Consider the following 14,321-nt stretch of genomic DNA (forward strand, 5'->3'; position numbering starts at 1 on the left):
GGTTTTTACCTTTTCCTTTTCTAGCCAAGTTTTTCTCGACAGAGTATATGTTTATATTTACCCTTTTGTCTCAACAGAGTATATGTTTATATTTACTGTGGATCAAAGCATATGGAAGTCTACACAAAAACAAACATACTACGGAGTATATAACTCTAGAACAATGGAGTATAACTTAATGGCCAACATGACAAATGTTGAACAAATCCAAAATTAATTTTTAAGAGAAAAAAATGTATTTATTCATTTTACAGGTCAAAAATAAGTGTTTGCTCAAGCGTAATTAGAATAAGTGCTCATGAGGTTGTCGTAATTATCTTCAACTTTAGAGGTAAAATGGTATTTGACATTCTTTTTTTGAAAGATTTTTTTCCTTTACAACCTTTCGTGACTTCTTTTTTTATTCCTTTATATTTGAAACTTTTAATTAACCGACCACTACCGAATAAAATCACCGAAAGTTAGCCAATCAAAATCATCCCGCAACGAATCGCGGTTTTTTTCCTCGTTATTATTAATAATAGTAATATTATTATTATGTTTGTGTGTGTTTGTTTGTCAAATGATTACGTAAAACAAAACAACAATTTATTTCATTAAAAAACACGGGGATACAATACATGAAAATTTAAAAACGATTACATGAAAGTTAACAACAATAAACACTAATTTTGATTCGGATACTTGCTCGAATACTTCTTCGCTATGTCACTCTTAGCTCGCATCAACAAGTAGTATTGGTCGGGTGGAATGTCGGAAGACACCAGTTGCGATAGAAGCTTCAAACTTTCCAACATCATACGAATGTCGACCTCCTACTCCAACTTTCTTGTCCGTTTTTCAGCTTCCTCCTTGATCGCCCTCATGGTTTCACGTGTAGCATTTTCAGTTTCATAAACCGCGGCTCTAGCATCCTCCTAAGAACAACGAGATGTCGCATCCGACGAATAAGAACTCTTTTGACTCTTTGCACGACCCGGTGGACGGCGGATTGGTGGACCTCGAAATAAATTCTCCAAATTGATTGTTGGAGTATCAGTCGAAGTCGGAGTCTGATCGGCATCTCCCAAATTGACAGGGTCAGGCTCGGTTGCACGACGTTTGGCGGTCACCACAGTTTCATACACTTGAAACTGGGGACACTGTCTAACAACCCTCCACGCATCTTCGTACGCGAAGACTTTCTTTTGTTGCTTACAAAACGCCTTCTTAACTGACACCATAATATCGTTGTCGTTGGCTCCACTAGGCCAATGCTTAACAAGTTTTTCATAAAGTGCGAAAAATAGCTTGATATCTTTGGCCATCTTGGTCCACTTGCCCGATATTTGATCCATACGCCTTTGTTCCCTTACTTTAGAGTTGTAATCTTGTCGGACGGTCCCCCAAAATAAACTATGTGTTTGGGAGTTTCCAATCTCAGGATTTAGAGTAGCGCGCACCCAACACTCGGCGAAAATCCTACTTTCCTCGTCCGACCACATAACCTTTGCCCTTTTTCCTTTTTCGGAGGCGGAAATTTCTTGTGTTTCTTACCTCCTCAATATCGGGTTGTGTTTCTTGCACTTCATCGGGTTCGTCTTCTTCGAGTGATTTATCAAACGTAGGTATGTAAGGGCTTTGAGGTTGGTTGTGTTGAGGTTGGTTGTGTTGAGGTGTTGGTGGTTGGTTATATTGAGGTGTTTGTGGTTGGTTATATTGAGGTGTTTGATAGTGGGGATTAGTAAGGTAATAAGGTATGAAAAATGGATTCACGGGCCAATTATTTAGTTGATGATATTGGAGATATTGCGTGTTAGAAGACGAGCCCATGGGAGATTGATGTTGTATATTCATGTGAGATAGATGGGGATTTTGTTGAGCTTTATGAAGGGTGTTTTGGAGGACCGAAATCCACATATCTTCATCAACGAGATTAAGTTGTTGTCGTTGTTTTTTTTTTTTAGTTTTTTTTTTTTTTTTTTGATATTTTTTGTTGGAAGACATGGTGATGAGGTTGATGGAAATGATAAAGTTGAGATGAAGTTGAGAGAAGTAGATGAAATGATAGTTGAATGTTAGTGAAAAATAGATAGATGTTGGGTGTATATAAATGAGATTGTAGTTGAAAAAAAAATAAAAGAAAATAAAAAATCATATAGTAGCCGTTTGGAAAAAAAACAAAACAAATAAAATAGCCGTTACACTCTTTTTTGTCCGTGATCATACATGTCATTGCATTGCAAAATGAAGGGCGGTGGTTGGAGGGCGGCCAACAGCTATTGTGCTAGTATCGGCGTGCTTGAACCGCGGGGCCTCAACGACCAAACCGATACGAGTAGTCTAAACGTAAATTAAATTTGTACAGAGTTATTTGTATGTTGGGAGATGATATATCCACATCTAATTTTACTTCATCCACCATCATTTATGTCTTTTTTTCTCAAAATGTCGCTGAATAATATTTAATAAAAAATTGATATAAGTTATCATTTAAGGGTATTTTAGAACATTAAGGTGGAAAGAGTAAAAGGAAAAGTAAAGAAAAAAAAGAATTTGTAAACCAAAACTAGTTAGGTCACAAAGCTCTCCGTTTCAGTAGCTCAAAATCCATAGAACAAACCCTTCCGTTTCAGTTACATATAAACCCTAAAATTAAACCCTAAGGAACACACATTCATGTCTTCTAACACAGATTCAGATTCCGAGGTACCAATCAACACCACCGTAGAAAACATTCAAACGGAGGAAGGAGAAGCATCACCGGAGAATGAGTCAGTCCCGGAAATTGAAACAACGATCCCGGAGAAAAAATGGCCTGGATGGCCGGGAGACTGCGTGTTTAGGGTTGTAGTGCCGGTGCTCAAAGTCGGAACTATTATCGGAAAAAAAGGAGATGTAATTAGAAAAATGTGTGAGGAGACGAAAGCTCGAATTCGCATACTCGAAGGTCCTATCGGTAATCCTGATCGCATTGTAAGCTTTTTTTAACTGTTTTACAAATTAGGGCAAATTACTTTACTAGCATCATTTAGCATATATATTTGAAGTTTTTCTTACATCTATTGAATTCACTATATATAATGGATGGTATTATGATAACTTGGAGTTAAGAAAATAAGAACAAAAACTTTGTGTTTTAGCTCATGTGGTAGTGGCGTGCGAGAGGTCAAGAGTTCGACTCCACATACGGTTGCCACTTTAACCTTGAATTCCACCCAAGGGTGCCTTCCGCACATCACATTGCGGGGGCAGAGGGGGGTTTTACCGCCCATGCCCTCGGATTGGGCTAGTTTTCTCCTGGAAGTAGTTGGGGGCGGGTTATGCAACTACGTGGGTGGTTAAGTCCCCTTGGTGATCATGTACTTCTGTTCAAATAAAAAAAGAAAATAAGAAAGCAGTTGGGGGCGGGTTATGCAACTGTGGAAGATGAACGCGTGAGCGGTTAAGTCCTCTGGGTGATCACGTACTGTTGTTCAAAAAAAAAATATATATATATATTTGGTATCACAGTTAGACCTATTAACTGAATTCGAAATGTATAAGGCATCAAGTTCGCAAGCTGAATTCTACACTACAGATCTACAAATTGAAATTTGTGAACTTGTCTGTATTAATGTTCCAAAATTTATTGAAGTAGATTTGTAAATAAAACTTTTGGATTTGTCGACTTGCTCGTTTCGAGCGCAAATATTAAGTCGTTTGTACAGTTGTTGCCAAGTATTTGCCAATTCATTCATTGGTTATATCATGTGATGAATTTTCTAGAAGACTGTTCAAATTCATGGTATGTTACTACTTTTAGGTTTTGATATCTGGAAAAGAAGACACAGAGGTACCATTCTCATCAGCAATGGATGCTGTGATAAGAGTATTTAAACTTGTCAATGGATTTTCAGAGGATGATGGTGAAGATTTATCATCCATTCAATCTTGCTCAATTCGACTGCTGGTAACTTCATTGCAGGCCATGAGTCTAATTGGGAAACAAGGATCTTCAATCAAGACGATACAAGAGAGTAGCGGTTGTACTGTTTCTGTGTTCCCTACTGGTACAGATTCTATTTTTAGATATACATAAAGTTTATTCAATTATATCCTTGCCATATTTTCTATATAATTATTCTTGTTTGTTTGATTTGAGTATCAGATGAAGTGTCAACGCCAAGTGCCATCTTGGATCATAAAGTTGTGGATATACAAGGAGAGGCTTCAAAGGCACTGAAAGCTTTAGAAGCTGTGTTAGGACACTTAAGGAAGTTTTTGATTGATCGAAGCGTTCTCCCCCTGTTTGAAATGATTGTAAGTTATCCTCATTTCAAGAGTTTCATGGAACATTATGTCATATGGGATTGATGAATATTGATCTGCGTTATGCAGCATAATGACACTGCCACACAAGAAGACCCATGGGTCGAAAGATCCAGTTCACGTTCTCGGGTGGGTCATGATTACCCGCGTTCGAGTAACAGGGAATTAGCGTCTTATGGACGTGATTATGGCTTATCGACGTCACATTCTCCTGTACTTGGTTCAACGAGTGCTTCTTTTGTAACTCAGGTTAGTGTTCTAGTTACTTTTTAACTATACGTTGTCATTTCTTTGGACTACTCCATTACATTCACGCTGCTACCATCTTTAATGTACCTATGTTTCATTTCCCCAAAAAAAAAAAAATAATAATAAATAAACAGGACGGAAAAAAGGTAAGAAGTAGATGACATTCATAATCTTGCTAATAGAACCACAAAGTGAACATTTTTCTGACATTGTTGCATGTATAAAAATGTATCCCTCTCATTTGATTGTTTTTATAAGAACTGTATGTATATGTGATATTAAATTGTAGTAACTTCAAACATCTTGAAAATATAGGATGCGTTAGGAGGTATGGACTAAAAGTACATATGTAATATGTAATTGGAATATTTGCTTTGAATTAAATCTCACCATTTTCTTTTCGTTTAACCAGGTTGTTCAAACGATGCAAATACCAGTGGCTTATGCTGAAGATATAATTGGCGTTGGAGGAAGAAATATTGCATATATACGTCGCACAAGTGGTGCCATGCTTACTGTTGAAGAAAACAGAGGTTTACGAGATGAAATTTCAATTGAATTAAAAGGGACCTTATCGCAGGTTCAGGAGGCTCAGCAACTTATTCAGGCAAGATTCTTTTTTTTAGAACACTCGTTTGTTTCCAATTGAAAGTCATGATGTTTTAGTTAGTATAACTCTTGAATGTAATAGGATTTTTCTTAACAAGATGATAAAAAGATGACTAATTGTTGATCTTATGTTATTTTTGCTCCTCAGGATTGTGTAGACGACCATAATGAATCAGTTTCAGGTGGTTATGGCAACAAGGAATCGGGTCAAAGATCTACCTACTCCCGATACCCAGATTCATCGTATAGTCAGCATTCGTATGATGGGTATGGAAGAGATTATAGAAGTAGTTACAGAAGGTGAATTACTGAAACCTCTTGTTTTTACAACTTGTTGTTTGTTCCTTTTTGAACATGTAATTAGGTTAGATTTTTTTCAACTTCTGATTAGGAGTACCAACGGAGGTCGCTCATGAGTTGGGTATTGTTTGTACACATCTTTAGTTATGCTATTTAATTGACTATCAATCTTTAGTTATGCTATTTAATTGACTATAAACTTGTTTGATTAGCGAGTTTATAGAGTTATTGGGAAATATACAAAATTAGAATACAAGTAGTTTAAGGGTCTATTACTTCTACCTTGATGATCTGTTTCCTGTACAGCTCCAACTCTTATTTTAGTAAATAAAATTGCTGTTTTTCGTTACTTAATTTGAAAATTGGTCTGTGTCTAGGATACATAGATTCAATACATTCAGACACCCCTTCTCAAACATAGGCACATGGAAACAAAGGCATGTTCACACAAAGAGTAAACGGTCTCTAAATTTTTATCAATTACCTGGTCAGAAGGATCTGATATGACTTCAGAAAGTGTGTCAAAAATATCAAATTAAAAAGATAGGACCTGTAAATACATGATATGAGCCTATTCCCTTAATCATTAAGAGTTCAGCAGAGTTGTAGAAGTGGAACAAGTATTTGGAGACTAATCGGGAGTCAGGTTATTACTAAGTGATTAGACTTGATTCGGACTAAAAGGTCGTTCAATGGGTCAAACTTGGTTAGACTCGGATAATTTGGGCAAAGCTGAATTATTTGGTCAAAGTCAAACATGTTCATTGATCAAGTTCAAAAATGATCACAAAATTGTTAACCAAAACAATTTTGCATTACTTTAGAGTTTAAACTAGTAAGAATTTGTTGCGTTCAAATTTAAGTCTAAAAAATTTAACATCTTTACCACTATAAAGGGAAGCAAACAAAACCAAAAAAACATAAAGAAATGGTTTGTGACTCGTTAACCATAACAATTTTGTTTTAAAATTGTAAGCTTTTATAAAATAGATTATGATTTATGATTGTGATTGTGACGCATTTCAAGTAGACAACGTGAATTTATCTTAAAGATAAAAAGAAATAATAATAAATAAAAAAGTCGCACCAAAAAAAGTTATGCAAGTAAGCAAACATGATTTTTAATAGTGAAAAGATGATTATGATCTCAAGTTGGCAAAAACATACTGTATAAGGAACATTCAAACAAAAGCATATATATATATATATATATATATATATATATATATATATATATATATATATATATATATAATAATAATAATAATAATAATAATAATAATAATAATAATAATAATAATAATAATATTTGAGTTCTAATTAAGAATATCAAACATGATGCTTAAAAAAGAGAATACTATATTTTTACATGACTTGAAAGTATAAGTTATTTTTATAAATAAAAATTCCTTATTATTCTACTTTATATTTAAGATATTACTTAGGAGGATAATAAGTTTATTATTTTGTTTTTGTAACCTACCCAAGTTCGTATATTGTTTCATATATATTAAATTCGCTTAAACAATCATCGGAAATTAAAAAAATAAAAAAATAAAATAGTTTTGAATTTCAAATATTATGAATAATGTTAATTACAAATACATTTGAAATTATATTATTTAAAATGTTTTCAATAAATTTATATACCGGCGTCTTGATTGCCGTTTAGAGCCTAAAGTGAATTCCATACTGGTTTTAAAACTCATGAAAATTTGATTCTACCATTTTCATTTTCATTACGTCTCAATTTTATTTTAATTTTTATTATACTTTAAAAAAATATACTTATTGTCCGGAGGTCTACTCGGAAGCAATCTCTTTATCCATCGAATAGAGGGAGAGGTGATTTTCTCTACTTTTAGAGTATTTTCACTCTGAGTGAAGAAATAACTTATTTTTATTCTCGGATAGAAGAATGATTGTCTACATGACTACATCTCACCTCTCCATACACAAGTCATTGTGGTATTGAGTTTTATTATTATTTTTGTTGTAATATAATAAAATAACCTAGAAACTTAAATGGGAAACTTATGAAATAGGAAAATGTCTTTCCCTCTCCCCACCTCCCCCTTCACACCTCCTCCGGCAACTAAGAAATGAATTCCGGTAAACAGACAACAAATCAATCAAGAAGATAACAATGGAGAATGGATCGAGGTCACACGCAAACAAAAAACCAAACCCAATCTGCAACACAACAGACTTCGAAACCTAATCCACAAATATGGAAGTCACAATCCCACAAACTCACCCACTCCTAAGCACAATCCCTCTTTTGCCACCTATTCCAACAACATTCCATTCCGTCAGTTCTCAACACCTGAATCCTCAGAACCCATTTCGATATTATTCTTCAATCATCCTGATCACTGGACCGACAATGACCTTCGCATCTTCTTTAAAAGATATGGCATGGTTAATCATGTATACCTCCCTCCTAACAAGGTCCTAAAAAATGGTAAAAAATTTGGTTTTGTTAGATTTTATGGTATTAAGGACTTAAGCAATCTTCTCAATCGTTTAAACACCATCTACCTTGGAGGGAATTGGCTAAGGGCATATCGAGCCCATGCCAGGACAAAGAAACCCTCGAACATCCCAATCCCAATCGAAATCACAATAAAACCAGTTACACCGGCCAAAACAACTCAACCTCTCCTCTCCAACCCAACCAACACAAGCCTCAACAATCACCAAATCACATCCCCAAAGTAAACCTGCAACAACGAAGCATATCAGGGACCAGAGATGAACGCTCTTTCAATGATGTCCTTAATGGAACATCCCCTACCAGAGAGGATATTACCCGAAGAATTTGTATCGAAGAAGAGGATTCAAACATTCAATTGCTGGAACATTTAATAATTGGGGAAATTATAAACATTGATCTTATCGAGCAATTCCCAACTCTATGTTATGCAGAAGGTTTATCAGACTTTAATATCAGATATTTAGGTGGCCTGGATATTTGTCTATCCTTTGATAACGAAGATACAGTTAAAAATATTCTTTCTAACGAAAAGCATATTGTTCATCAGTGGCTAAATGTAACGAACTGACAAAATCGTCATTAACGGCGCCGTTAATTTAGGTCCCGTTACGTGGTCGTAGTCCCTATATGAGACACGTTTGACCAAAATTATGTCGCATTCATTTGAAACGTACAAAACTTACAAAGTTTAGTTTACCAAACGGATCGACAACAAGTTTAAGTTTACAAAAGTTATGAAGTGTAAATGAAACAACTTGCGACATAATTAGTTTAAAATCACGGTTTGCTATAAATAGCGAAAGTATGTATGCTTTAAGTTTAAATCCAAAGGTGCTATCACTAGCGTATGCATGTATGCTTGACTCCAAGCAAGTAATCAAAGTGTGCGGAAGCATGTATCAAGTAGCCAAGTATGAACCTGAGAAACATATAGAAAACTGTCAACGAAAAACGTTGGTGAAATCATAGATGTAGTAATAAACGTTATTTTTGAATCACAAGATTTAGTATTTCCATAAAATTAATCATCCAAAAGTTGCATTCCAAAATAGGTTCGCGAGCACCCAATTATCAATGCTTAACATTCCTTCCATAGAACCCCATCACAATAGTGTTAGAACATACACTGTTTCTCGAAAATATATTTCATTCGTAAACGGTAGCGAACCGTTTGAATGAGGGTTTGTCAAACCCATATGGATCCATACAACATAAGTTCTCGCTTACACCCGGCAAGTGTAACTAATGATAATCGAATTGAGGCTTTTGTTCTAAACTCGCTGTGGAATATTTGTTTCATCGGACTTGTGTTCAAAATATAAAAGTAAGTAGTACAAGATGTAACAAAGTATATGTTTCTCAGCCCACAATTTAAAAGTATAAAAAGTTGTTGAAAAGGTGGGACTATGATCTCACCTCGAGTGCACGAGTATAAATGTACTTCACAAAGTAAACGTGTGCATGAAAGTTGCTTAGCCTTGACCTAAACAAGTAAGTTGTATCAATTAACCGGTTACGACACAAGGTCGGGCGAAATGTGTTCAATTAGTCCTATGGCTCGTTACGACTCGATTATATAGCATGTGAATCAAATTGTCAAGTTTCATGCAAGAGTCAAGCATAAAAGAAGATTAGGACGATTGCATAAGTATTTGGTTAAGTTTGACTAAAAGTCAAACTTGGTCAAAGTCAAAGTCAACATGGTCGGGTCGGGTCTCGGACAATTTTTCCAAGTTATATAATCATATATGAGCATGTTGGCCAAGTTTCATGTTAATCGGAGGTGCGTAGCATAGTTAGAATTAAACGGTAAACGACCAAGCGAAACAGAATCTGGCAGTTCATCTGGACGGCGTCCAGATTTGCTGGACGGCGTCCAACATTGAAGTACTGGACGGCGTCCAAGAATCTGGACGGCGTCCAGATCAGTATGTAGACTGATAAGGCTAAAAAGGAACATATATTTCATAGCATTATCCCCCAAGAATGACAAGTTTTTAGTTGCAATTGTTCCATTTTCAAGTAATATTCGTTTATATTTAATAAGTGCGAAGACAAAAGGCGAAAACGAAGATTTGAAGACAAAAAGGTCCAAAATGCTAAAAAGTACAAGATACAATCAAAAAGGTTCAAATTATTGATGAGGAACGTCTAAAAATGACAAGAGTACAAGTTACAAAACGCAAAGTACACAATATAAAATTGTACGAAAGGACGTTCGAAAATCCGGAACCGGGACCAGAGTCAACTCTCAACGCTCGACGCAACGGTGTAAAAATTACGAGTCAACTATGCACAAGAATAAAATATAATATTTAAATAATTCATAATAAGAATAATATTAAATAATAAAAAGTTGTTAATTGAGCATAGTTCAGGGGTCATAAGCGAAAATTCAAATTTATAATTTGCCTTAAAAGGCGACGTATTACGATCGATATAGGGAGATTTTTTTTTTCGATCAATTTTTCTATCTTTTTCTTACTTTTCTATATCAAATATCAATATCTATATTTATAATTCTCTATCATAATGTTAATGTAATCAGATATAACAATAATCTTAATTTTAATTTTAAATTATGATAATAATAAGATTTATGATAGAGATCGTTTGAGTGTGTAAGTCGAAATTCTGTCCGTGTAACGCTACGCTATTTTTAATCATTGTAAGTTATGTTCAACCTTTTTACATTAATGTCTCGTAGCTAAGTTGTTATTATGCTTATTTGAGCCGAAGTAATCGTGATGTTGGGCTAAAATATTAAGAAGGGGTTATTGAACTTTGGACCATAATTAAGGTTTGGGCAAAAGACCGACACTTGTGGAAATTGAACTATTGACTATTAATAGATGGGGGGGTATTGTCTAATTGAGTGACAACTCATTGGAGTCTGTCGAACCTATCTTCAAATTAATTAACCTAATAATTAATAATGATTATGGTTGTCCTATTTAGTGATGTTCATATGGAATCTGTTATAATCATTTAATTAATCAATTGGGTTGGGTAATTGATTATTCATTCTGATCAAGTGGATGAATTAATATTCATAAACTAATTAAAACAGGGGTGGATTACATACAGTGATAACTGGTGTAATTGTTGACAGAAGTGATAACTGCGTCACAGTTTAAATCCTTAATCAGTTGGAATATTTGACTTCGGGTATAAGGGTAATTTGACGAGGATACTCGCACTTTATATTTATGACCGATGGACTATTATGGACAAAAACCAGATAGACGTATCAAATAAACCAGGACAAAGGACAATTAACCCATGGTAATAAATTAAAATCAACACGTCAAACATCATGATTACGGAAGTTTAAATAAGCATAATTCTTTTATTATATTTCTCATCGTATCTTTATTTACTGTCATTTTATTACTCGCAATTTTATTTACTGTCATTTTATTTATTGTCATTATTTTACGCACTTTAATTATCGTCATTTATCTTTACGCTTAAAATATAGAATCGACAAACCGGTCATTAAACGGTAAAACCCCCCTTTTATAATAATATTACTACTTATATAATTATATATATTTTATATAAATATAGTTAAAAATATAGTAAGTATCACCAGCTCCCTGTGGAACGAACCGGACTTACTAAAAACTACACTACTCTACGATTAGGTACACTGTCTATAGTGTTGTAGCAAGGTTTAGGTATATCCCATCCGTAAATTAATAAAACTTGTGTCATATTTTGTAGTATTTTGTATTAAAAATAATACTATTTCGTACCCTCACGCTACATCATCAAGTTTTTGGCGCCGCTGCCGGGGAGCACTAAAACGCTATATTTTTAATTTATATTTGCAAAAATATAAAAAAAAAAAAAAAACGTAAAAAAAAAAAAACGTAAAAAAAAAAAAAAACAAACAAAAACGTAAAAAAAAAAAAAAACGTAAAAAAAAGAAAATTCTGTAAAAAAAAAAAAACGTTTTTTTTTTAAGAAAAAAAAAACGTTTTTTTTTTAAGAAAAAAAAAATTCGTTTTAAAAAAAAAAAAAAAAAAATTTTAAAAAATTATATATTTTTAAGATTTTGTCTATAAAAAAATTATTTTAAGTTTTATTACCTTTAGTTTTTTTTTAGACTATAGTCGCAACTTTTAGTATTAAGTTTATTTTTGCCGTAGTTATTTTTATTTTTAGATTTTTAGGCTTTGCCGTAAAATCCCTTAAGTGCTTATTCCTTAGACTAAGTATTAAGTGCTTTAGAATTTTGCGACGCCATTTTTCGCGCTATTTTCTTATTTTTATTTTTCGACGCGTTTACCTATGTATCAATTACAATTCCAATTAGTGATCTCCATTTGTAGCTTTAATTTTAAGATAGTGATCGTTATAAGGTTGGATTAACCGCGTGTTTACAAACCACTCTTCGTCTTTTTCATTTTTTGACACTTTTCGACGCGCACTCTTTTTCTCTCTTATTTCTCGCCATTCTAGTTTTTAGGACTTAGATTTTTTTCTACTTCTTCTCTAAATTTCTTAAAATTACGAAAATTTATTTTAAGTGGTTAAATTGATAGACATCAAAATTTTCTGGTTCGTAGTAATAGTTGGATTTATACGTGGACCGGGTTATTGGAGCCAAACAGTACTCAATTATATTGAGACCAAACGAATCCTGCCCCTCTGCTGCATCTTTTGGCTATTCGAAACGTGGGCAAAATCAGAAAAGTCTATTGATTGGATAACTTATATAATTTTTCTTTCCTTTTTAAAAACTAATAGGATATTCATTGAATGCACCGAGCAAGACGTTCACCGCCGGTCATACGTTCACCACCTGTAACTCGATCAAGACATCGTTTAACAAATATCGCCGCCGTTGATTTTTCTTTAGAATCGTCATCAAGTCGACCAAATACTCAAACTCAAATTTCCGATAATCCAGTTTTTGAAACAAACCTCACAATTGAGAATCCGGAGAATACTCAGGGACAATTCCGAGACCCTGATCCACTAATTATTCCTCCGGAACCTCCAATCATTCAAATAGAGATTGTTGAGGAAGAAACCATCAAATCAGAAACCTCTAGTGATTCGGATACAACACTTCCAATCATGGAAAATCTAGAACCTCTAAGTATGGAAGACCGAATGAGAGCTAAACGCACTGGCCAAGGTCACGCAATTACTCATCCAGACATTAATGCGCCAGATTATGAAATCAAAGGACAAATTCTACACATGGTGACTAATCAATGCCAATTTAGTGGTGCGCCGAAGGAAGATCCAAATGAACATCTACGTACCTTTAATAGGATCTGCACACTATTTAAAATCCGAGAAGTGGAGGATGAACAGATATATCTCATGTTATTTCCCTGGACTTTAAAGGGAGAAGCCAAAGATTGGTTGGAATCGTTACCTGAAGGGGCGATCGATACATGAGACGTTTTAGTTGAAAAATTTCTTAAACAATTCTTTCCTGCATCTAAAGCCGTAAGACTTCAAGCAGAAATTGTTACGTTCACACAGAAACCAAATGAAACTCTATATGAGGCGTGGACAAGATATGGAAAGTTGTTAAGAGGATGTCCGCAACATGGTTTAGACACCTGTCAAATAGTACAAATATTCTACCAAGGATGCGACATCACTACAAGAAAAGACATAGATATAGCAGCTGGTGGTTCTATTATGAAGAAAACCGAAACTGATGCTTACAAAATTATTGATAACATTGCTTCCCACTCACATGAGTGGCACCAAGAAAAAGATATAATTAGATCATCTAAAGCAGCTAGAGCCGATTCTAGCCATGACTTAGATTCCATTTCCGCAAAGATAGATGTTGTGGAGAGACGAATGGAAAAGATGACTAAAGATATTCACTCAATACGAATTAGTTGTGAGCAGTGTGGAGGACCACATTTGACAAAAGATTGTCTCAGTATTGAATTAACAATGGAACAAAGAGAGAATATTTCATACATAAACCAAAGGCCTGGAAATAATTATCAGAATAATTATCAACCGCCAAGACCGATTTACAATCAAAACCAGAATTATAACCGAAATATTCCATACAACAACCAACAAGGTCCTAGCAATCAACAAGTATCCAATAATAATTACAATCAGCAAAGACCGAATTTTCAAAACAAACCACCACAACAAACCGATGATAAAAAGCCGAATTTAGAAGATATGATGACGAAGCTAGTTGAAACTCAAACGCAGTTTTTCACATCTCAAAAACAAACCAATGAACAAAATGCTCAAGCATTTAGAAATCAACAAGCTTCTATTCAAAATCTGGAACAAGAAGTAAGTAACCTAGCAAGGTTAATAGGTGAAAGAAAACCGGGAAGTCTACCTAGTGATACAAATGCTAATCCCCGGAATG

The 14,321-nt window shown here is 34.3% G+C and overlaps 2 protein-coding genes across 2 annotated transcripts; one reads left to right on the forward strand and one right to left on the reverse strand.

Annotated features, from left to right (window-relative positions):
• Window positions 1–917: 917 nt before the first annotated feature.
• LOC139901850 (uncharacterized) lies at window positions 918–1,484 on the reverse strand. Its single transcript, XM_071884522.1, has one exon. It carries the CDS (start codon window positions 1,482–1,484, stop codon window positions 918–920), a length of 567 nt encoding a protein of 188 aa, XP_071740623.1.
• A 1,045-nt stretch (window positions 1,485–2,529) lies between these two features.
• On the forward strand, window positions 2,530–5,712 carry LOC139898279 (RNA-binding KH domain-containing protein PEPPER-like). Its single transcript, XM_071881008.1, has 6 exons — window positions 2,530–2,955; window positions 3,785–4,031; window positions 4,130–4,281; window positions 4,360–4,539; window positions 4,952–5,146; window positions 5,297–5,712. Exons 1-6 carry the CDS (start codon window positions 2,659–2,661, stop codon window positions 5,450–5,452), a joined length of 1,227 nt encoding a protein of 408 aa, XP_071737109.1. The 5' UTR covers window positions 2,530–2,658; the 3' UTR covers window positions 5,453–5,712.
• The last annotated feature ends 8,609 nt before the right edge of the window (window positions 5,713–14,321 follow it).

This window comes from Rutidosis leptorrhynchoides, chromosome 3 (assembly GCF_046630445.1).
Source record: "Rutidosis leptorrhynchoides isolate AG116_Rl617_1_P2 chromosome 3, CSIRO_AGI_Rlap_v1, whole genome shotgun sequence".
Taxonomy (NCBI): domain Eukaryota; kingdom Viridiplantae; phylum Streptophyta; class Magnoliopsida; order Asterales; family Asteraceae; genus Rutidosis; species Rutidosis leptorrhynchoides.

Coding starts and splice junctions, on each gene's coding strand:
- LOC139901850 (XM_071884522.1), bottom strand. CDS start 1,484: ATGTGGTCGGACGAGGAAAGTAGGATTTTCGCCGAGTGTTGGGTGCGC.
- LOC139898279 (XM_071881008.1), top strand. CDS start 2,659: ATGTCTTCTAACACAGATTCAGATTCCGAGGTACCAATCAACACCACC. Junction 4,032..4,129: donor TGTTTCTGTGTTCCCTACTG/GTACAGATTCTA, acceptor TTTGAGTATCAG/ATGAAGTGTCAACGCCAAGT. Junction 4,540..4,951: donor GTGCTTCTTTTGTAACTCAG/GTTAGTGTTCTA, acceptor TCGTTTAACCAG/GTTGTTCAAACGATGCAAAT.